Below are 23876 nucleotides of genomic sequence, written 5' to 3'. Positions count from 1 at the left end.
CAAATATATATTAATTGACAACACATCTACAAAATCATGCTCTGTTTAAGTTTATTAATGAACAAATGCGATTTACTCAAATGCAAGCTTGTTGACATTTACCTTCTGTTCTGCGGTCATGGTGATGCTCTTCAGTCGGATGGTCATGTTGCCCAAACTCTGCTCAAACGCTGCCACCAGGTGGGCCTGAAAATAAGAACAAGTAAAATGAGGAAAGCCGGTTCATTCAAATTCAAAATGACATGCATGCATGCATCATAGTTGCACCATGATACACTATTCACACAATACACAGACATTGTGCAATCTAACTTCAAAGTGGTTACATTAAATCTGAGCAAAGCTTTCTCTTTGAGATGATAATAAGTTTCACAAATGCACTTGTTAAAAGCTGCATGAACTGCATGACATGTGTGAGAGCTGCCTGGATATAGAAATGATCAACAGAAGCAGAAAAGCTTAAAATTATTAATAACACTCTTTGCCTTTAAACAAACACTTAGACGTGCAATCTAAACTTTGGCCCATATCCCAGACTGACATGCGACAACAGAAACCTAATTTACCCTCTCATTACAGCTTGCCTTTCCTTCTTAATCTAATCTTCCCCATGGGAATGAAAACAATTACAATTGATTTCTTAAATATCTCGAGTGTTTCCCCCAGACTGCAATGAGAATTAACGGAGATCAACTGGAGAGCTCTGTTAAAGTCTCTTGATCGTCAGACTTGAATAAAACCTGAATATTTACAAATGCATCCTCTAAAAGCCAGAGAACATTTTCTGAATGCAACTTTTTAACATATACGAACAATTGTCTTATTCGTTGTATTTCTCACGAGATATTTTCAAGAAAATACGAGAGTCAAAGATAAAACTTTCGAAGCTAATATTCCTAAACTATGAAAAAGCTATCACCAAACATACAATTTTCTTCTGGGTCGTCGCCTCACCTCACATCCAAGAGGGAACTGGGAGCTGTCAGTTGTCTCCGTAAAGCCTCTCTGTCTATATTTTTCTTCCTGAGAGGGAGAGTGTTTCGCTGAGCACCCATGGGAAGGGTAGCGGTTCAAAGGGAGCCAGATCAGAGGGCTGGTCCCGACAGAACAAGCACTAGAGCTCTTCTGCTGTTCCATAGATAGCTCAGATTCTGATAACTAAACTACAGTGATATATTAAGAAACTGCATAGCTCCTCCTAACACTGATAAATGAGACAGACAAAAGCAATGAGGTCACCTGGGGCCTTGACTTGTTTTACTGACGTCTCAATGGCCCTGTTGTGTTTTTTACCATTCTTTTTCTTCCTATTTGGACATTTCTCACTGTTCTGTAGCTGAACACCCACTAAAGTGTTTTGTCTGCATACCATATGATCATAAAACCGAAAGAATGTTCTATATACATCTTACTCGGATAAATAATCCTTCACCTCATTTCATGCCAGTCAAACATGTTCATGGTGTACTACATTATGTCAAAAACCATTACGTACAAGCCTGAAATAGAAGAAATGACAACAATGCAGAAAAAAATTGAAAATCTTGTCTTATTATTACACATTTAAACTCCCCTTTTGGTAGTATCTCAAAAAAATCTTGTCTAGGTTGTACTTACAACACAGGCTTCCTTTGCCTTAGGCATAACAGACATGCCTTTATGATTCACACATGCATTTATCTTTAGGAGGACATATCAAAAACGCTGAACATGGTCTGTACTCGCCTTTCTCTATGGCCATAAAACATCAAATCAAACACAGCCCATTTCTCCTGTGGAAATGACGTGGATATTCTGCATACTCTCACAGTATATTATAATTTAGTCTAGTATGTTAATATTATAAATATACAGTGGCCCCAAATAATATTTTTTTATATATATAATTTTGATTTTATATCTCACATCATGAGTTTTATTTCATAGTTGTGACTTTATTTCTCAAAATTGTGACTTTTTCTGTTGTACGTTACTTTTTTCTAATAATTTGGAATTTTCTACCTCAAAATTGTGAATATATCTCACAAATGTAATTTAATCTTACAGATGTGACTGATTATTGCAACTTTTTTTCTGATGACTGCAACTTTTATATGCGACTCAACATTTCTCAGATGTTGTATCGCAGAAATTTTTTATCTATCAATATGACTTCATATATCACAATCGTGTCTGTTTTTGATACTTGCAACTTTTAAACACTACTATGGTATATATACTATACTATGAACTTCTTGGCATAATTGTGACCTTTATATCACAAAATTGCGACTACTTCTCACAGTTTGAATTTAATATCTCACAGTTGGATTTTTTAAATGACAACTTTAACAGTATATCTCAAACTTGCAACCATTTCTAGCAAATGTAATTTTGTATCTTACAAAATTGTGACTTTCTTGCAATTATAACTGTACATCTCGCATTATGACTATTTCTCGCAAATGCAATCTTATATAGTAGAGCGATCTCTAAAAGCTGAAAACAAGTTACATTTTTTTACTTGACAGGTTCAACTTCATGAGTAAGTACATGTTAAGTATGAGAAAAAGTTTTGCAATAACAAGTGTTGCCTAAGACGTAGCGATATTGTATGGTCAGGTAACGACTAATGGAAACTCCAATGAGGTCATGATGACATTAATCAAATTCACAACCCACACAGGCGTCACTGAGATTAGGATAACACCATTTATAAGATGCCTCAGGATGACAACCGACACTAGATGCAGAATTGGGAATTAATTATGCCCTGTAGATATAATAAAAGAATAAAGAGTCAATCTGTGTCCACCTACATTAGCACTGAGTTGCGTTGTCAGGGCGGACACCTTTTCCTGGGAGGCGTCCAGTTCTCGACGCAGCTTGCGGATCTGGAGAGAAAAATGCAGAAGAGAAACAGGATGAAAAGAGGAAGAAAAAAACAAAGATGAAAAGGAGGCACACAAGGGATCCAGGTGTGTCGTAGAAACAGAACTTTGTGAATTGGTATCAAAGGGGGGAAACAGTTTGCAGGTGGATGTGTGTGTTGCACAGGTGGATGTAAAGATCCACCGGCCGTGAATCCACCCACAGTTTGTGTTCACAACAGGTCAATGGTGGTGAATAAACACACTGCAGGTGACAGCAATGCGGTCCACAGGTATGTGGGGTCTGCGTGTGTGGTGTTTTTACCAAAGTTAAAAAACATGTCCTCACCTCTGACTGTGATTTCTCCTCTGTCTGTTAAAATGAAAAGACAGAGTCGTTACTGGCATATTTAAACAGCCTATTTGCACAACTTCTCTTGTGTAACAGTTGAAAAATGAGCTTCTTTCTCTCCTGAGGGTATAAAATGAACACAAGAGACAGCAACACACACCTGAAAGTGAACAGAAAGCTAACCCTAAAGCTCTAAAGAGGGACTTTTCCTTTTCCTATCATTTATGAGCTAGTGTGTCTACTGGCACACTAGCAGATAAACAGGAAGTTGGACATAAACAGGAAGTTGGTGTTCAGTGATATATATTTCAAATATCACTGAACACATGGATTTGCGGGGAAGTTGGTAACTAGTCAATGGGAATCACCTAGAAGCACTTGAATGATACTGACATAAACATAATACGTAAAAGCCTAGTTGAAATACACAAGTGTGAGAGCACTAGTAAAGATGCTTGTTTTTCCCAATTTACTACTAATATTTAATTTCATTTCATAATGCATTAAATGTATTAAAATGTACTGTATACAGTTCAGTGCAAAGAAGCACATCTGACCTCTTGTGCCAAAAAAAGTCACAAATTAGCTTATTTGAATAGTGATATAGAAATAATGTCCAATGTTAAATATTTGACTCATATCATAACTTTTTTTTTAATCATATTTTGAATGCAGATTTTGAAATGTTCGGGTGAATATGCATGCTTGCTGACAACGGAATGCTTTAGATCATAATAGCATACTAGGGCCCTTTGTATGTCGTCTGGCAAACATGCATGTAATGACACCCACTCTAATGATTTTCTTCGCCGTTGACACCTGTCCAACAGCTAGACTGACAGTGGCATTAAAATAGCAGCATTGTCTGTCTGTCACGGCATCATGTGACATGTGGGACAAACCCAGATGCGTCTAGCTGGTCTGGTTCAGTCAAGTCTTGCTCTGTGTAAATGTGTCTGATCATACAGACTCAACATGTTGACTTGTCAATGCAACTCTGATCAGAAGAGCTTTGTTGGAAATCTCTAAGCTTTTGTTGTCTTTGAGACGGAGGATTACCATGCCATTATATCAGTCTTTTGATGAACATTCAGTACTCTGTAGTACAGAATGAATCAGTATCTTCAAAAGCACCACAGAGATTTCATGTTAGTGTCTAAGAGACACTATGTTTCTGCATGGCAGCTGTTACCCACATACACAAACAAACACACCTCACAGCCTCCAACTTCAGACAAATGACCTGAATGTTGATTTTGGATCAGCATTAATACACACTAAAGAGTCAATTCGCTATTTAGCGAAGTCCAACAAGAGACACTTTCCAAGTCAGTACAGATCATTAGTTTCCTATTTACTGGTACTTAACTAAGAATGAATGCACTGTAATAATATGTCACATAAATGTATAAATATAGAATAGGAGCAATCTAAAAACTAAGGTTCCTACCGTGTATCCCCAAGAAGTCACAGCTGTCCCCATAGAGAGAGTCGCCATCATCATGATGTTCCACTCTTTCTACTTCACTGAATCTGATCCACTCTAAACAAATCTCTGCCCCCTAAGTTCCTGAAATCAACCTCATTTGAACTAAAGACTCACCACACATGTGCTAGAGTGAGACTGTTGTTAAAACACCTCTGCAGGTAAGTAGAGCCGCCCATCTGGAGGTGTGGCACAGTCCAAATCAACCTATATAATCACTGGCTGAAATTTACACTTAGCCTATAATGAAATACATTATAATAAAGCTTAAAATCTATCTATTTATCTGTCTATCTGTCTGTCTGTGTCTCTCATGCAACAATTTGGTGTTCAGATTGTATAATCTGCAATGTTCATAAATGTTTATTTATTATGAAAGTGACTGTACGAATCAAAGAAAACACAAATGACCATTTGAAAAAAAAAATTTTTTTAAACACTTTAAAAGGGACTGAAAACTCACCGTTGAATAGACAGAAGAGGTGCTGGACACCAGCGAGAGAGACGATCCATGAACTAAAGAGAGAAACATACATTTCTAGAAATTAAGGCTTATTCTTGTATGTAACTGTTCTTATTTTACTGCATTGGGGTGTGACAGACTGTTGTTAGGCAACAAAACAAAAACCACAGATCAAAAGTAAGTACATCATATCACGCAGCAGAGAAAATCAGTGTATTTTAACACTACAGTTACTGCTTAATGGAAGTAGTAGATTTTAAAGTACACAGAACAGATTACATCCAGCAAAGTGTATTACTGTTTGCTTTTCAAAACACCTAAATGCTATGTTAACCACCAGCTAATCTCCACAGAAAAACAGACACACACAGACAAAAGCATCAACCCACACACACTGTGTCTAACAACTAAAACCTTTCATTAAACTTTCACCTGCCCCGACAAGATGTGACTCATCATCAGAGGTAATAATAACTTCAGTCACAAACAGTAACGTTAATCGTGACTGTGAGCTCAGGGGTGTGACTTCAAATCATTTCCCAAAGAAATCACAGACACCAGCCCAACCACAGTCCACCCACGGCTCGCCTGGTACTTCCTCATGATGCCAGATCAGCCCTGAGGAAAAGCCAAACGGCTGGCTGGGCGTGATGTGGGCGGAGTTAAAGATGTGAAAATGAAAGAGCAGTGATGCTTATAAACTCAGCTAAGGACCACCCAGAAAACCAAAACAGAGATAATGTGTGTGAGAGAGGGCGGATGGTTCAGGGACGGAGAAATGCATTATGTCTTCCTGTGGCTCAAGTGGTAGAGCATTGCATTAGCAGCGCAAGGTTGTGGGTTCAACAAGTTAGGTAAAAAAGAAAATGTTAGTCTGAATGCACTGTAAGTCACTTTGGATAAAAAATTAAATGTCTCTTGCACCGTATTACCTACATGAGTCTGTAACAAACATGGTACTGTAGTCCACTACACTTTGAAATACACTATTACCATTTAAGTTAAATGTGAGCATAATTTAATTCTATGTATACCTGGTCAAGAAAGCACTTTCTGATTTCTGAAGGTAGTTATTTACAATGGTATTTACATGTTACTACAAGATATTTCAAAGGTGGATAGACAGATAGATACATACATAGATCACTACTGCCAGAGGCTGAGGATATGAAATGTATCTTATTTACTTCCTGTGTGTGGATCAAGTCCTCTCTTAAACCTGTTCCCACAATCCCTCTGGGACGTTTACAACACTCATGTTGCAGTGTTCAGTCCCCTGTCCGTGCCACACATACTGTATCATATTTTGATTCTGAAGAGAACGTGCATGGCTTTGAAACCTGGATTTGGTTTCAGATGTCACAAAAGGCACAGTTGGGTAATACTGGGTTAGTGTGCTGTGAGTGTCATTATAACACTTTTCTACAGGGGACAGTTTATGGCTTAACTGTCTTTGGCAAACATCTTCCTGTTCTTAAAGGATAGACTCGTAACAGGTAAGTGCGTGAACGGGTGTCTGGGCTGAGTGAAAAAACTGGAATGACTTAAAATGTAACATAAAGCTTTATGTACACAATGATTATTCAAAAAGTCAAGGAGAGGAGAACAGAGACTGTTGATTAAGTCAAATGTGTGAATAGACTGAAGATAGACATATAAGCTTATGCTGTATTCAGTTGTATTTCAGCACAGGGTTCAAGCTGACAAGCTGCTGCAGATATTGACCTTCTTCTTATAAAAGCCTATCTTCTATTGTCTTTAAGAACAACAATGAATTAGCTGCCATTCTAGACAACAATTTTAAGCGTTAAACAGGGGCGATATTTCCAAAATAGACAAATACTTCATGCTGCCTTCTAAGATACCTTGTTTTGGCCAAATTATAAACTGCAGTAATCATTTGGGGATAAAGTAATCCAACAATGCACTGCAATGGAAAAAAATAATTCAAGATGGTTTAATACTGGAAAGAATTGCCATAAATACTTCAGCCTTATTATAAATTGACCATTTCACCCTATTTTTCTGTGTTTACATCAACTATAATGGAAACTATTGTGATTTATATGAGTTGTGCTATTTTGTGGAGCATTAATGCCATTGCAATTTCCAAATCAATCACTTATGGGGTTCCTTTTTCAGTTAGGATACCGTCTTAAGAGGTAGCTGACTACACAGAGAGCAATCAGAACAGTTCTCTCACTTTGTTTCAGAAGAGCTAATGTGGCAGATTTGAGGATTATGAGTGCATGAATGGAATGAAACCTTTCCAAAGTAGAGAAGAGCATGAATAAACCCTCCATCTCTTGCATTTATTTTTCTCACCTTCCTCGAACCCGTCCCTGAAGGATCCCGACCGGCTCATGGTGCGCGTCTTCTCGTCCAACGACATGCAGGAGTTGCGCAGACGGGAATCACCATGGCTGTCCAGCGTGATGTCCTGATTGGTCAAGCTGTTGTTGCGCAGGCTGGCCAGGTTAATCTGAGCACCTGTGGTGGGGCTTCCTGTAAATAACACACAATGGCACTTAATCATGTAGGGAAAGACAAATTATGTTTTAAAGCAAAATGCACGCTTAGGTAAAGTCTATTTTTCTATTATTTCTGATTTATTGGCATGCAAGTGAAAAGTAACATATATGCGCATTTCAGAAATATTCAAATAGACTTCACAGACTATGGAGAGAAAATGTATTATAGCAAGTATTACATATTATATCAGTAAAAGCATTTGGTTTACCAAGTTGAGCAAAGTTAAATCGCGTTCCAGATGGTGACGTCAAGCTGGAGCCGGTGGAGAAGGGAGAGTTAGTGGCTGAGTCCTGTAAACCACCAGCCGAATGTGAGCGCAGCCAATCACGTGCCTCTTCCTGACGCAGCTGTGGTGAAGGGGCGTACCTGCAACAACAGGACCAACCAATCAGATGCCGGCATTCAAATGTCACAAATATTGTGATCTGATACCTGACCAATTTGATTGGAAATAAAGTAATTTTAGTACATATAAAGATATCTTATTTATTCTAATTTATATATATATATATATATATATATATATATATATATATATATATTTTTTTTTTTTTTTTTTTTTTTTTTTTCTGATATTTCTAATATTATAGTATTTTATTTTAAACATGACATGTTGACACTACTGTTCAAAAGTTTATTTGAAAAATGTGAACACTAATATTCACCAAGGAAACATTAAATCGATCAAAAGTGACATTAAATCATTTATAAAATTATAAGATTAAAAGTTTAAAATCTTTCTATTCATCAAATAATCCCGAATCTGTTTGGTTTCCACAAACATATTAATCAAGCACAACTGTTTTTAACATTAATAATAAAAAAATGTTTCTTGAGCAGTAGATCAGCATATTAGAGTAATTTCTGAAGGATCATGTGACACTAAAGACTGGAGGAATGATGCTGAAAATTCAGCTTTGTCATCAGGAATAAATTACGTCTTTCATTTTCTTTAATAAATTACTTTAACTTAAAATCTATTAAAACATAAAACAGTTATCTTTAATTGTAAAAATTTTCAGAATATTACTGTTTTTACTATATATATAAATCAGCCATGGTGAGCATAAAAGACTTTTTAAACATTTAATCTAAATATTTTAAGAAATCTCACCGACCCCAAACCTTCGAATTGTAGTGCATATGAAAATATATTTATATTTGACATTTTAGGACATCAATTACTAACATTAATGTGTAATATATATATATTGCATTTACAAAAAAACTAAAAACAAATAAATATTAATGTGAATAATTATTTACAATTAATCACTAACTTGCAATAACATGAGTTTAAACAGAATTACGAATAAAAGTCTGGGTACAAGTTTAAAATGCTCACACACAGACAGAAAACAATAGAAAAACTGTGGAAAGAACAACAGAAATTTACAAAAAATGCTAATTCACTTACAGTACTCCATAATGTGAAACAAACTCTGTACAAAAAGTGACAAGTGCCATGCACTCACACCAAAACTGCAACAGAAAACAGTGCTCTAAAATAAAACTGTGGCCACGATGCATATTAAAACTGAAGCATGTGCAAGAGAAAAAGAGATAGAATAGAAAGAAGGAGAACATGAGTGCCAAAGCACAGTCTGCACATTCCCACAATGCACCTGTACTTGAGTCCCAGCTTGGGAAGTGTGTTTCTATCACTGCAGGAATCACTGAGAGATGGATGAAATAAAAACAACAAGAGAGGAGAGGAAGATCTTACTCAATCATAAGGGGTTGGTCCAGACAGATAATAAGGTTTAATTTAATTATAATTTCAAGGTGATTATCATTTAATCTGTCCTTTGACTTAACTAGAACTCATAAGAGTCTTGATTTGTGTCGTCACATTAATCATAAACCCAACAAACCATCACTGTAATCAAAGCTCTGGCTTTGATTGTGGAAAGTTATGGATTTTACCACTAGGTGTCGCTGGAGTAAATTGTTTGGTCAATTTTTCCGAAAGAGAAAGAAGTTCGCTATCATATAAATGGCCTCAAAACTAAAAGACATGGACTAAAAGCCAAAAGTTTTGCTCACACGGGGTCTTAATAACTATAAAATTATGCAAACATAAGACACAAAGCCATGTCAGTATTAAAAAGCAGCACAGGCGGACCTGTCAGACATTTTACCTGTCTTGCTTCCGTGGCAATGTGTTACGGCTGAATTTAGGACTCGCAGAGGGAGAGGAGAGGGGACTTGGGGGAAGTAGAGGGGAGAGGAGAGGGTTGATAGACAGAAAAAGCATTGGAGAAGAGATGAATACAGAATTAGAGACACAAAAGAGGCTTCCAAACTGCAGTATCATGTTCTTCAACCTGATAAAGTGTGTTAAGCAAGTTATTCTGAGCACTGTGACAGAATGGTGCAATTTAAATTTATAAACCTACAGTTTATCCATCAATCTGGTTTTTCAACAAACAACAACTGACTTTAGTACACGTTTAAACTAAATCAAAATCCGAATCAAAATCCGAATTCTGTTTCAGATTCCAATTCAGTAGATCACCTAAAACGGAGAATTCCGATCATTCTGATTTGCTGAGCCACGTTTGAAGCTGTTGTAAATTATTGTGCTAAGATATTCAGAATAAAATGTAAAAAAATAATTTCAAATTAGAACTCTAAATTAAAATATAAACAAATAACAGAATCTGAGTTGAAAAGGTTTTGTATTGTAAACTATAACTTAAAACACATTACAAATAATTATATGAAAATTACCCTTCACAAATAAAGTTAGAAATGCTGCCTTGGCAACTACCTGAAATGCATGTCAAAGTACTAACATTTCTAAAACTAAAGATAAAGTTAAATATAAAAGACAAAAAAAAGAAATAATAAAAAAATAAACTTAGACACATGAAAACCTACAAATAAAAGATTATCAAAAACATTAATAAATATTATCATCGTATAAAAATAATACAAATATAAAACTGAATCGAAATTGGTTTCCTGATTTGCGATGTGATTTAATTCAAATTTGTAAACCTAGAGTCTTCAGGTGTTTTAAAAAACCAAATAACTTATGAACTGAATTGCCATTCCGAATCTGAATCAAAATCTGAATACTAGTTTGAGATTACTGTAGATTCCAATTCAGAGTTATGATTATGACACTACGGCTATCATGTCTCTTCTGCCATGGTCATCTTCACCATGTGAGTGTGAGTTCAGAAGTGACTCCTGTATTCCATGGACATAGGAAAAATCCTTAAGGAGATTCGGCTACCCCAAAGGGAAAATGTTTTTCAGAATCAACAACAGTTCTAATTCCGAATCAAAATCCAATTCAGATTAGCACTAAAATTGTGAATTATAAATCACAATAGTTCAGTGTTAACCCAGACTGGTCTCACAGATAAAAAAGTACCATGAATTTCCTTCTAACTCCCAGACTCACCTCTCTGACATGCCTATCTTAGCACTGCCCGTTCTCATCAGCACCGGGTGAACATCATCACGGTGATGCCCGCTGCCCACTGACATGTCGATGGACTCGCTGCTGGTGTGCATGCTGCTGACGGAGGGGTAGCCGAGAGCCGAAGAGCTGCTGATGGTGGTGCCCCAGGTCCCAGTGCCCATTGAGTACACCGAACCAGGGCTCGAAGCCTGTTCACTGCCCCCGATGCTGGCACCACGACCCCCGTACAGAGGACTGCTGCCGCCGCTGCCTGGTATTGTGGAGGGGGAGTCCAAGGGCCCACCGGAGGACTGGGTGTGCCCAAGGGTAGCGTGGGGGTTGGAAATGACAACTGAGTTTTTCATGCTCTCTGCAGTGGTGCCCGAGGCTTGTTTAGCAGCCTTACCTCCAAAAAGTCTGAGAGTTGAAGAAAGAGAAAGAGAATATAATAAAACGGAACATTCAGTAAATCTGAAAATAACAGCAAAAGAGAGAATCAGAAATCATGAGTAAACTTAATATCTAGATTCTTTCATTTCTGAAGGAGTGGGTTCTCAAGGTAGCATAAAATGAAAGTAAAATGGAAAGGCATTTTAGTTTCTTTACTCTAAGAAGCTAGTGTACATACTGTATACACTTTAAAACATTAAAAAAAAAAAGTTGGTAATATTTCTAAAAATGATTTTGAAAGAAGTCACCTGCTCACCAGTTTGAACAAAAATACTGTAAAACAGTATTGTATGACATATTTTTTGAGTTTTAAAATAACCTATTTTTAGAGTTTAAAATAACCTAATTTTCTTATTTATTCTAATTTAAAATGTCAATTATTCCAGTGATAAGCAGGTTGAATTTTCAGCAGCCGTTACTCGAATCCTCAAATAATTGTAATATGCTGATATGGTGCTAAATATATATATTTATATATATATATATATATATATATATATATATATATATATATATATATATATATAAAAATAAAACAGTTCTTATTACCATTAATGTTGAAAACAGTTGTGCTGCTTAATATTTTTGTGGAAACTATGATAATTTTTATTTACATTTTTTCTGTATTCTTCGATGAATATAAAGTTTAGCACTTATTTTGAATAAAAAAATATTTTGCAACATTATACATATCTTTACTGTCGCATTTATACCAATTCTGAATAAAAGCATTGACTTCTTTCATAATAAATAATCTTTCCAAAAATAATATTGAAAAAAGTGTGATCAAGTATATAACGCAAACATACAGGACAAGTTAAATACTGAAGTTTAATACAAAGAGTTATATGTTTCAAGTATGAGCAATATGCATACTAAGTGAGAGTGATGCATACTAATTTCTATTTCTCTTTATTTTCAACCTTTAATGTTCACTTTGTCCCTTTTTAACCCCTGAAGCTGAGGAAAAAAACATGGTTCAATCATTAAAAATAGTTGGAAGAGATTAAAAGAACTTTTCTCATCAATAACACAAGCAGCTCAGAGGGAAACGTGAGCCACCCTGGAGAGTCGTGATCTATGACCTTCATAAAGCAGGCTATGTAAACAGCTTCAGATGGACCCTAATCACAGAGCTGGAGGAGGTTACGAAAACTCATTCCTTCTTTCACATGTTTGGCTGTGTAAGAGGGGCCCGAGAAGATGAATGGAGTTATTAATCGAGGAAACGTCAATGGAAGCTCTGATTTATGAGGGTGAAATTCTGTGTGTGGTAAGTTGCCATTACGTACCTTCGCAATGTTGGAGACGAGACCTCGCTATACTTGTTTCCCTGTCTCGCTGTCTGTGGGATAGTTGCCGCCCCTCCTCCCGAAACAATCGGATTGGTTCTCAGAGTGTCTATCTCTGAGGCCACGCCCTTCTCTTTGTCCATCTGATTGGCTTGGACTATGTGCCCGTTGGTTTTAGTGGCAGAATCTTTCAGTTTGCCGGATGTGACGGCAGTAAGGACAGGTGTCCGGGAGATCAAGCTTGACTCGATGCTGCTTGTGGACGATCGGTTTCCGTTACGGGCCGTGGCTCCAGAACGAGAGGGTCGAGGTAGACTTCTGTACTGCAGTGTTGAACGAGCACTGGGGGACAGGTAGCCATCCTCCTGAGGAGGCAATAAACCATCCGCAGCCCCTTTTATCGACCCTCTCCCACCCACCAGAAGGGCGGAGGACTTGGGAATCTTACCCAGGGTGGCAGAGCCGCTGGTGATGGTGGCACCGCTTGCTGTCACCAGAGGGATGCTGGAGGTGGTTACCACAGTGGCCGGGCCGTGCACGCCGTTGGGCTTTTTGAAACCAAATGTGCTTGTGGGGACTCGGCCTGCAGGTGTTTTCTTGGCTTCGTCTCCGCTGCTTCGACCGGCGTCGGAGGAGGAATGCTGGACGATGCTGGAACTGGGAGACATGCGGCCTTTTTCGGAGACCTTAGCATCATCTGTTTTACCTATTAAACAAAAGAATGTTACAGCTGGACGAGTTGATAATGCATAAAACTCCTACACTGTTTGTAGGATGTCCGTGTGGGATTAAATGAAACTAGGCTGCATGACTTGTGGAAAAAATTGAGATTTTTCTAAAAAAAAAAAAAAAAAAAAAAACACTCTGGGGTTGCTCAGTCAGGTCATTTTTTTTCATTGTTTACCAATATGACTATACAACAAGTCAAGTCACCTTTATTTATATAGCATTTTAAACAAGAAAGATTGTGTCAAAGCAACACTGAACAACACAAACAGCAACCATAATAATAATATTTGTAATAATTTATACATTATGTATTGAATTATAAATAATTTAATTTTAATAATCGTAAATTATTAAAAAAAGGTATTTTGCAGTCCATCAGATAAAAAAGTGTGCATACAATCAAAAAGATAAATAAATACATGTTCTGGATGTCTTTAGGGCTGCAAAATTTGGCCAGATTCTTTTTGATTACATATATTAAAATATAAAGATATAAAAAAAAACTAACATTGCTATTGTAAAAAAACATTTTTTTTAAGAAAACAATTTCAAGTACAACTGTAAAATTTAATTGCTATTAATTACAATGCTTAAAATAATTATATAATATACTATAGAATAAAATAACTTTCAAATGTTCATATATTTTTTCATTTCTACAATTATGCATTTTTAAATATTAAACCATCAAGCTTTTATTTTGGCAGAAACCTATAGAGAGTCCTTAAAGCTTCTCTTTTGTTGTCAACAGCTGGTTTATAAGTGTTTTTAATTACACATTTTGGAAGATAGTTGATGCCTTTTTTGTCCCCAATTGCACGTTACAAGCCACTCAAAGTCAGGACAGATGAAGGGATCACACTGAGCCAAACTGTCATTTCATTGTATTTTACATTTTCTGAATTCCGAGCCTAAAAACAAATGTCACTGACCAGTCAAGTTGAAATGTTTTCAAAATGCTCTTAGATAGAGAACACGTACCTGTCCCTTGTGTCTTAATCATGCCGGTTCCTGTGATTACTGTTGTACTTTTCGTCTGCGGTACAGTCACGCCCACCTGTGCACTCATGCCCCTCCTCCAGGAGCCCGTCTGAGTGATAGGTGCTGTTTTCCGCCCAGAGGTGCTCTTATCGGACTCCTCTGAAACATCTGAAGGGGTCCGCCGCCACTTCAGACCTGCTTCCAATTTAATGTCGCAATCCAAACCCCCGTCTGCATTCTTAACTTCATCACTGGACCAAGCAGTGTTGTGTTCGCCTGCTGAATGCTTCTCTGCATCTGTCTGAGGCTACGGAGAACAACACAGGCTTTCAAATCAACATTATGAATGTATCAAATTTCAAAGTCCAAATATTCCTTAATTTTAGAATTGAGTAATATAGTCATATCAGCAAGTATTCACATATTTTCCACAGTGATGTGATAGTGATAGATAGAAGTACTAGTATATTAGTATGTTAGGATGCTTATGAGCTCCAAATTTCAGGTCTTACCCAAAGGTTCATACTGAATCAGAGTGTGTGTCTGTGTGTGTGTGTGTGTGTGTGTGTGTGAATGTGTGCAGGTCATACCTGTCCGTTCAGGGCCTTACGGGACGCAGCGGGGGTGTTGGCGTAAGAGCTTATGGAGGAGCTGGTGTTCATGATGTCATCGGTATCTATAGCATCACTGATCCCACTGCTGACGGAACTACTGTCATCCCAACTGGAAACAAAAAAAAGAAAAGTTTAGAGAAAAGTTTAGACATTATCTGAGACTCTGTTTTCAAATATATGAAAGGTATGGGACTTAAGTTTTCAGTAGAGACATTACATAGAAACATCTTGGACTAAAAAAAAAAAAAAAGCATCGCTGTGGTTATTGAGTGATTTTTGACCACATCACAGGTCTATGAAGCCCACACATGACAGGCTTTTAATGCAGTACATTTACTGTACAGTTTTGGATCTGCTCCGGGTCATAGTGGCTAACCGGAGTAACTGAACACTGTGTTTAACACCATCCTCTCGCTCACGGGTGGCCACCATCATTCAGACCGTACTATGACAACAAAAGAAAACACAAACAAACACACACACACACACACACCAACTCAAACACACAAGCCACACAACGGTACAAGTGACCTATGTGACCTTTAACTCCCATCTATCTACCTATCTATCTACCTATCTACCTATCTGTCTGTCTATCCATCCATCCATCCATCCATCCATCCATCCATCCATCCATCTAGTATATTAGTCTAAAGAGTGCATGAATGTGCAACAGCTATCTTTTGCTTTGCTGTTCTCTTAGTTGTACAGACGTTGACACCTCTGCCTCAGCATTCAGTATAAATGATCATGTAAACTTTCTCTAGTACAAGACAAAAAGTTTAAGGACAAGGCACTGATTTCTCCATAAATCCATAAGTCCTTTTCTTTTATAAGTCTACCTGATTCGATGTCCGCGACTGCCATGGATTCCAATAGCCGGGGTGGGAATAATGAGATTGATCGGAGTGAAAAGATGCCTCATGATCTTAAATGCTCAAAATGTAAACTAAAAAAAAATTCCTTCCTGTTGTATTTATTCCTCATTCCTTCCTTTACTTGCACGATGATCCCTGTATTCCCTCAGACCTCTGCCTCCTGTCACTCTCTCTCTCTGTCTGTGTTTTTTCTCTCTGGTAATTTGATCCTTAAGAGTGACGTTCTAACCCTGCAGATCGCTGGAGTCGCCACAGACCAAGAAGCCAGAGAAATGCTCACTCACATTGACACACAGACAAACAGAGCGTGAGAAGGACAAAAAGAGAGTGATAATAGAGGTCAAAAGATAAAAACAGCACACATTTATCCAAACACACACTCTTTTTTTTCTCTTTCACACACACATGCACATGCAGGAACCACCCTACTGGGTCTAGAATGCTAATTAAAGATCGGTGTTTTGAGTGTAGCTTGAATGAGGGCTTCTCTCTGGCTCGCAACCCTAACATTACTGTCCCCAGTGGACCAGCAGGCTAACCAGCCGCTCTGCTTTAAACAGCAGCTCCGCAGTTTCTCCCTGAGAACCCAATCCTCCACAGAAACCTGCAGGGGTGACATCAGTTACTTCAGCACGCACACAGATCTATGACCGTTGTCTTTCATTTAAACAGACATAATGGTCATTAAGGAAACTGAATAACTAAGAATTAGATGTTGACCCCTGCATTGCATGTTCGTTTATTAAATAATTTAGTAGCTTTCAGATACTAATAAGAGTGTAAACATCTTTTCCCATATTTAAATTAATTCTGTAAAAACACACAGATTTCCCAATTCTGCATATTCTGTCTGAGACTAGCATATAATAACATACATATAATATAATGATACTCTTGCGCTAAAATATGACTGTACAGTATATGTTTATAGTATAAAGAATTTATAATATATACAGTAGAGAATTTAGTATATATAGATTATAGTATACAGAATTTATATTTTACTATATACATATATATATATATATATATATATACATGCACATACACACACACACATATATATATAGCATAAATAGTTTTTAAAGTGAAAATCTTAAATATTATGAATATGTAAAATATTTTTGGAAAATATGAAAATATTTGCAAATTTTTCATACAATTATTCATAATTATTTTAAAAAATCTTAATTTTCTATTAATAATAGTGTACTGTTAGATATATAAACATAAAACTGACTGTCAAAATAAAAATAATTATAAATAAAATAATACAAAATAACTGTAATTAACCTTATAATTGATTTAAGTCTTATTTAAAATGAAAGCATTTAAGAATTAAACAAACAATATTGTTAAATTTGGTCAATTTTAATCATTTATTTATTTTTAATTATATATTTTCAGTCTGTTTTCCCTGAAATTTTCCCTGAATCCCCTAGCTATATACATGACATAGTTTTATATCATCATATGACACGATGCATTTTTCAGTCATTCCTCCTTATACATATAAAATACATATCTGACAAACCAGGAGACTAGCACAAATAGCTAGCAAAAAAGACAAAACAAATCAAGATAAGGAACATTAGAAATTTATATTTTGTGCTTGCTCAAAATGTGGAGCTAAATCTCTACTAAAACATACATTAAGATGTTGATTATGCAGCTTTTAACCACCTCTAAAATCCCCCCTCTCACAATCTGGCATCTGTGCAATAAACCTTAGCACAGGGAAGGCGGGAGTTGGGGTTAAACAAGGCGAGAGTGTGTGTATGTGTGTGTGTGTGTGTGTGTGTGGAGTAGGTTAACTAGCAGGCTTTTATAAAGACCGTTACGTTCCCAACAGTTCGGGGCATTCCAGACCTTTCCATGCTCAGCTCTGCGGTAGAAGAATGACAAAGCTCTCTCTGACCACAAAACAAAGAGAGGTCAACAGGCTTTTTATTCTTTCATCTGTGGTTATTGTTTTTCCCCCTTCTTGCATGCACTATTTAACCAATTTGCTTCATCAGGTCTCTTTTGCCATGAGACTTTGGTTTAGAGTTGGTCCGATTCAGTTGAACAGATCAGTTCAAATGGAGAATCTGTTTGAACTGATTCAGTGACTCGAAAATCTTCCTCTCAAATCTCATTTATGTTCTCCTACATGCAAACACGGCTCCTCAAGAAGCACCAGGCATCAAGTCATCAATGGCATTAAACATAATTGATCTTCCCGTCTTATCATTGACATTACACTTGGTACGACCTGACTTGGAATACAGACTGTGAACTCTATATTTGGTGCTTTTATATCCTTATTATTCAATTTCACTGTATGGTCAGGAATGACTTAAGACATCATAATCCTCCACGTCCACTGCGTTCTCAAAACTCAGGCAATTTGATAATATCTAGAATATCAAAATCAACTATGGCGGCAGATACTTTTCCTATTTGGCGCCTAAACTCTGGAATAACCTACCTAACATTGTTCGGGAGGCAGACACACTCTTGCAGTTTAAATCTAGATTAAAGACCCATCTCTTTAACCTGGCTTACACATAACATACTAATATGCTTTTAATATCCAAATCCGTTAAAGGAGTTTTAGACTGCATTAATTAGGTAAACCGGAACCGGAAACACTTCCCATAACAACCTATGTACTTGCTACATCATTAGAAGAATGGCATCTAAGCTAATATTTGTCTGTTTCTCTCTTATTCCGAGGTCACCGTAGCCACCAGATCCAGTCTGTATCCAGATCAGAGGGTCACTGCAGTCACCCGGATCCAGTACCAGATGGTGGATCAGCACCTAGAAAGGACCTCTACTGCCCTGAAAGACAGCGGAGACCAGGACAACTAGAGCCCCAGATACAGATCCCCTGTAAAGACCTTGTCTCAGACGACCACCAGGACAAGACCACAGGAAACAGATGATTCTTCTGCACAATCTGACTTTGCTGCAGCCTGGAATTGAACAACTGGTTTCGTCTGGTCAGAGGAGAACTGGCCCCCCAACTGAGCCTGGTTTCTCCCAAGGTTTTTTTCTCCATTCTGTCACCGATGGAGTTTCGGTTCCTTGCCGCTGTCGCCTCTGGCTTGCTTAGTTGGGGTCACTACATCTACAGCGATATCGTTGACTTGATTGCAAATAAAAGCACAGACACTATTTAACTGAACAGAGATGACATCACTGAATTCAATGATGAACTGCCTTTAACTGTCATTTCTGCATTATTGACACACTGTTTTCCTAATGAATGTTGTTCAGTTGCTTTGACGCACAAACACACACACACACACACACACACACATAGTCTCTCATCTGCCTGACTTTCCTTAGCAACAGAGCTTTCATCGTGGCCAGAAAGAATCATGTATGTGAGATGCCCGGCATTTCTCTGTCTCTGGTCATAAGGTCTGGCTTCTTTAAATGCTTAAACATGCTGATGATGCTGATCCAGTTACCTGTAATGTGTGTGTAATCACACTTAAAATGTGCAGCTTCTCAGGTTTTAATGCATATAAACACAGCGACGTGCACACATGAAACACTACTGCGATGAAGATCCCATAACTGGAGTTTATATTACGCTGTATCAGTTTACACTGAGAAAAGCAGAGGCCGATCCATCTGTTAAATGCATCTCATACAATCTCTATATCAGCATATACAGTGTGTAGACAAAATCTCTGCACTACCAGCTCTATTTCTTTGACTTTTTCTAAAAAAAAAACAATAAGAAGCAAACAAACCCTGATATAATCAGTTTGAGTATTTAAGTGCACCTACCCAACACTCACCACTTTCACTTCACCACTCTGCTTTCTAAACGCTGCAAATCCTAAACCTAAAATTCCAGATTCCCGCTTTTCCATGTTTTCTAAGGCTCTGGGAATCTCGACAGATGTGGGCTGGTAGAGAGGAATCTCTCTTTTTCAGGGCCACAAGAGAAAATGTCTTCATGCGAGTAGAAGCTTATCAGTAAATAAATGTCTTTTAATAAATACACTAGAGTTCAGAAGTTTGGGGTCAGTATGATTTTTAAAGGTTTTTCGAAGAAGATTTTACTGATTTGATCAGAAGCCAGTATCAATATTAAGAAATATAACATTCTATTTTAATTTATTTAAATATTATTGTTTTCTAATACAATATATTTTTTTAAATGTAATTTTACCATTACTTCAGTCTTCAGTGTCACACGATCCTTCAGAAATCCTTTTAATCTGCTGATTTGGTGCTCGATTAATGATTATTCTTGTTGAAAATGTTTATTATTATATTATTCCATTTTTATATTGTTCTAAAATGGGAAAAACTGTATTTATGTGTGTCCAAACTTCCAACTGGAGTTATCATTTTAAGACTCTTTTCTCAATATATCACCAAAATATTAGAAGCCCCACGAATGCGAGTCTTTACAGTTGAAAACAGTCCAGGACACCCACATACAGATGAGAGAGATGGGAGGCCCTTACTCCCAGGTGTCTCACAGGTGTGCTGCAGACAGATCAGACTGACGGACGGTTGGAGGGAAGAAGGGTCTGTGCAAACAAAGGAAAGAAGGATCCTACAACATTGCACAAGGCGATCACAAGCACACAGATCCCTATCTGTGATCCACTGCACCTGTGCAGGAAAACGCAAGCCACCTTTGCCTCTTTATACCAACGCTCTTTGTCCTATTCTTCAGTCTTCTCACTGCCCAAGAAGTGTTCACTACAGTTCACACCCGACTGAGGGGCTTTGGCTGGTCACTGCTGTTTGAATGCCTGTCCGTAGTTCAGAACGGGGTCATTTGAAGTGCTCTGACCTTAAACCTCTTACTCTCAAACATGTGGTGGAGAACATGGCTGTGTCGTTCCCAGGGCCTCTCTAATGCTATCTCTCTCCCTTTTATCTACACTCCTGCCAGTAGAAGTGTTATTTAAAGCAGGACACCCCAGGGACTTTTGAAATGTTTCCCCTCATTAGGACACTAGAAGACAACGTGATGATTTATGGTTAATTATATGAGCTGTAAATAATATCCTTTCATCGTAAAGAGTATCATGTGTTCTAAGTGTAAGAATCAAACAAACAAAAGAAAAAATGACTCATCTGATTAACTGATGTCATTATCAACTCCATATGAAGCTTGGAAAAAAAGATTTTTACTCACTTCGACGTAAATATTACCAACTTAAATATGCAAGCATTATTATATATATATATATATATATATATATATATATATATATATATATTTTTTTTTTTTTTTATATTATTTTTTTTTTATTCTATATAACTTTAATTACTTTTTGTTTCAGTTTTAGTACTTAAATGTATTTTATTTCAGTTAGTTGCCAAGGCAATATTTCTCATTTTCATTTTCTAAGTTTTTTTTTTTTTGGTTTACTTTTTTTAATCTAAATTTTATATTGTATTTTATTTCAGCTTTATTTCAATGACCACAAATAATTTTTAAATGGTTTTAGTAAAAGAGATAGTTCACCCAAAAATTTTAATTCTGTCATCATTTACTTTTTGGTGCAAATAATCTTGATTAGCATTACAAGTGGAAAAAATACATAAAGTGCTATGAATGTGTAGAAAATGGCCAAGTCAAGTCAAAGTGGGCCCTGATTGCTTTAACATCCACAACATCTGTGCCATATCAAAGCTGTCTTTCCAATATTATAGACTGGGAAAAACAGGAACTTCTGATATTGCATTCATAAAGAATCTCTTGTGATTAAACAGTCTGCTCTGCACTGAGCAAAGGGAGCAAACGCACTAATGTGGTGAGGTAAAAGGGTGTTGGAAAGAAGGAAGGATGATCTGGATGCAGAACAAAAAGGGGAAGATAACAGATAGATCTGGCTGAAAGACACAAACAGAAAGATAGAGTAATGAATGAGTTTGAGGGCAGCAGAGACAGTGGTAGATGTTTAGAGGCTGGAGGTTAACCACATCATCCTCAGCACAGTGGAGGGGACTTGTTCTCAGAAGAAGAGGGAGGGGAACCATCCAAAATAGAGGGATGAAACACCCATATTATATCATTTAATCACTGCGCTTGTCATTTCCTCTGATGTGCAGAGTCTGAGGGGGACAGGGAGGAAACAAGGGGACGGGACTATGAAGAGACGGGAGAGATAGTGAGGAATTCCCCCATGTGATCGTCCTAACATGACACACTTAAGTCAGGGTGAAGGGTGCATATATGTACAGGGGGTACATTTCTAAGTAACCATTCCCAATATATCCCAGAATACTGAACTATAAACACTGCCGACAGTAATCTAGTGTAAAACAGTCAAATGCAATTATAATAATAGGTAATTGTCTCGAGACAGTCTTGATCGTACTCAAAACCATCTGTTTTTAACAGAGCCTTTTAGAGGCTCTTTTGTTCTGGTGCAGAGAAGGCAATTCAAATCAGATGTGATGGACTCTTTTCACATTTGTGTTTTGTCTAGTAGAATGAGAAAATATGTCATGTTTCAAATGGTATATTATGGGTGTTATATATATATAAAATCTAAATTAATCTAAATCTGAAAATATATTTCGCATAATATATATATATATATATATATATATATATATATATATGTGTGTGTGTGTGTGTGTGTGAAATTTTAAGATTTAGATTAATTTAAGTTTTTAGTATTACAAACAACATTAAACAGAAAAAAAAAATTATAATAATATTTAAAACTAGGGAGCCTTGATTTAATACAGAATTTTAATTTTATTTCTTTTTTTTGTCCTTTTTAAATTCATTTTTATACATTTCCGGACAACAAAAAAGGCTGTTCAAAACTTGCTAGCACAATGTAATATAGGTGGTTGCCAGGGTGTTGCTATACAGTTATGGTGTTCTATGAAACTCTTTCTATTAAAAATAATTATATTGACATAATATTGACATATTCGTTTACGACTTATTGAAGCAATGGTTTCGATTTGCTATTCTGCATTCAATTAAATTCTTTACATGACTTAGCAGCAGCATGTAAACATATTTATAATAATGTAAATATATGACCCTGGACCACAAACCATTCTTATGTCGCTGGGGGATATTTTAAGCAATAGCCAAAAAAAACACTGTATGGGTCAAAATTATAGATTTTTCTTTTATGCCAAAAATCATTAGGATATTAAGTAAAGATCATGCTCCATGAAGATATTTTGTAAATTTCCTACCATAAACATATCAAAACTAAATTTTTAATTAGTAATATGCATTGCTAAGAATTCATTTCGACAACTTCAAAGGCGATTTTCTCAATATTTAGATCTTTTTGCACCCTCAGATTCCACATATTCAAATAGTTGTATCTTGGCCAAATCTCGGTTTTGTGGTCCTTCACCAACCAGAGCCACCTCCATACAAGATTTCCCCCAATTAACTTAATATAGACCTAGAGCAGCCTACAAGACCAATGCAGCTGTGAATTGCACAGTTAAAGGGAAGTCGTGGCCTAATGGTTAGAGAGTCGGACTCCCAATCGAAAGGTTGTGAGTTCGAGTCCCGGTCCGGCAGGAATTGTGGGTGGGGGGAGTGCATGTACAGTTCTCTCTCCACCCTCAATACCATGACTTAGGTGCCCTTGAGCAAGGCATCGAACCCCCAACTGCTCCCCGGGCGCCGCAGCATAAATGGCTGCCCACTGCTCTGGGTGTGTGCTCACAGTGTGTGTGTGTGTGTGTGTGTTCACTGCTCTGTGTGTGCACTTCGGATGGGTTAAATGCAGAGCACAAATTCTGAGTATGGGTCACCATACTTGGCTGAATGTCACTTCACACTAAAGGAATGACAATAATATTTCAATGCAGGAGTGACTCCA

The 23876-nt window shown here is 37.0% G+C and overlaps 1 protein-coding gene across 3 annotated transcripts in view; it reads right to left on the bottom strand.

Annotated features, from left to right (window-relative positions):
• Positions 1–23876, bottom strand: part of LOC132101837 (neuron navigator 2-like) — an 87403-nt gene that overhangs the window by 9953 nt on the left and 53574 nt on the right. For all 3 annotated transcript variants that reach the window (XM_059507055.1, XM_059507061.1, XM_059507068.1), the window contains 12 exons: positions 15140–15272; positions 14550–14856; positions 12840–13545; positions 11098–11514; positions 9824–9889; positions 9308–9358; positions 7891–8048; positions 7476–7655; positions 5151–5203; positions 3199–3222; positions 2799–2873; positions 103–186 (listed from right to left, as the gene is read on the bottom strand). In XM_059507055.1, coding sequence (XP_059363038.1) covers positions 103–186; positions 2799–2873; positions 3199–3222; positions 5151–5203; positions 7476–7655; positions 7891–8048; positions 9308–9358; positions 9824–9889; positions 11098–11514; positions 12840–13545; positions 14550–14856; positions 15140–15272 — 2254 coding nt within the window. The remainder of the gene's footprint in view (positions 1–102; positions 187–2798; positions 2874–3198; positions 3223–5150; positions 5204–7475; positions 7656–7890; positions 8049–9307; positions 9359–9823; positions 9890–11097; positions 11515–12839; positions 13546–14549; positions 14857–15139; positions 15273–23876) is intronic.

Source organism: Carassius carassius, chromosome 2 (genome assembly GCF_963082965.1).
Source record: "Carassius carassius chromosome 2, fCarCar2.1, whole genome shotgun sequence".
In the NCBI taxonomy this organism is placed as follows: Eukaryota; Metazoa; Chordata; class Actinopteri; order Cypriniformes; family Cyprinidae; genus Carassius; species Carassius carassius.
The sequence above is the reverse complement of the archived record's forward strand: the minus strand, read 5'-3'. Positions and strand labels throughout refer to the sequence as shown.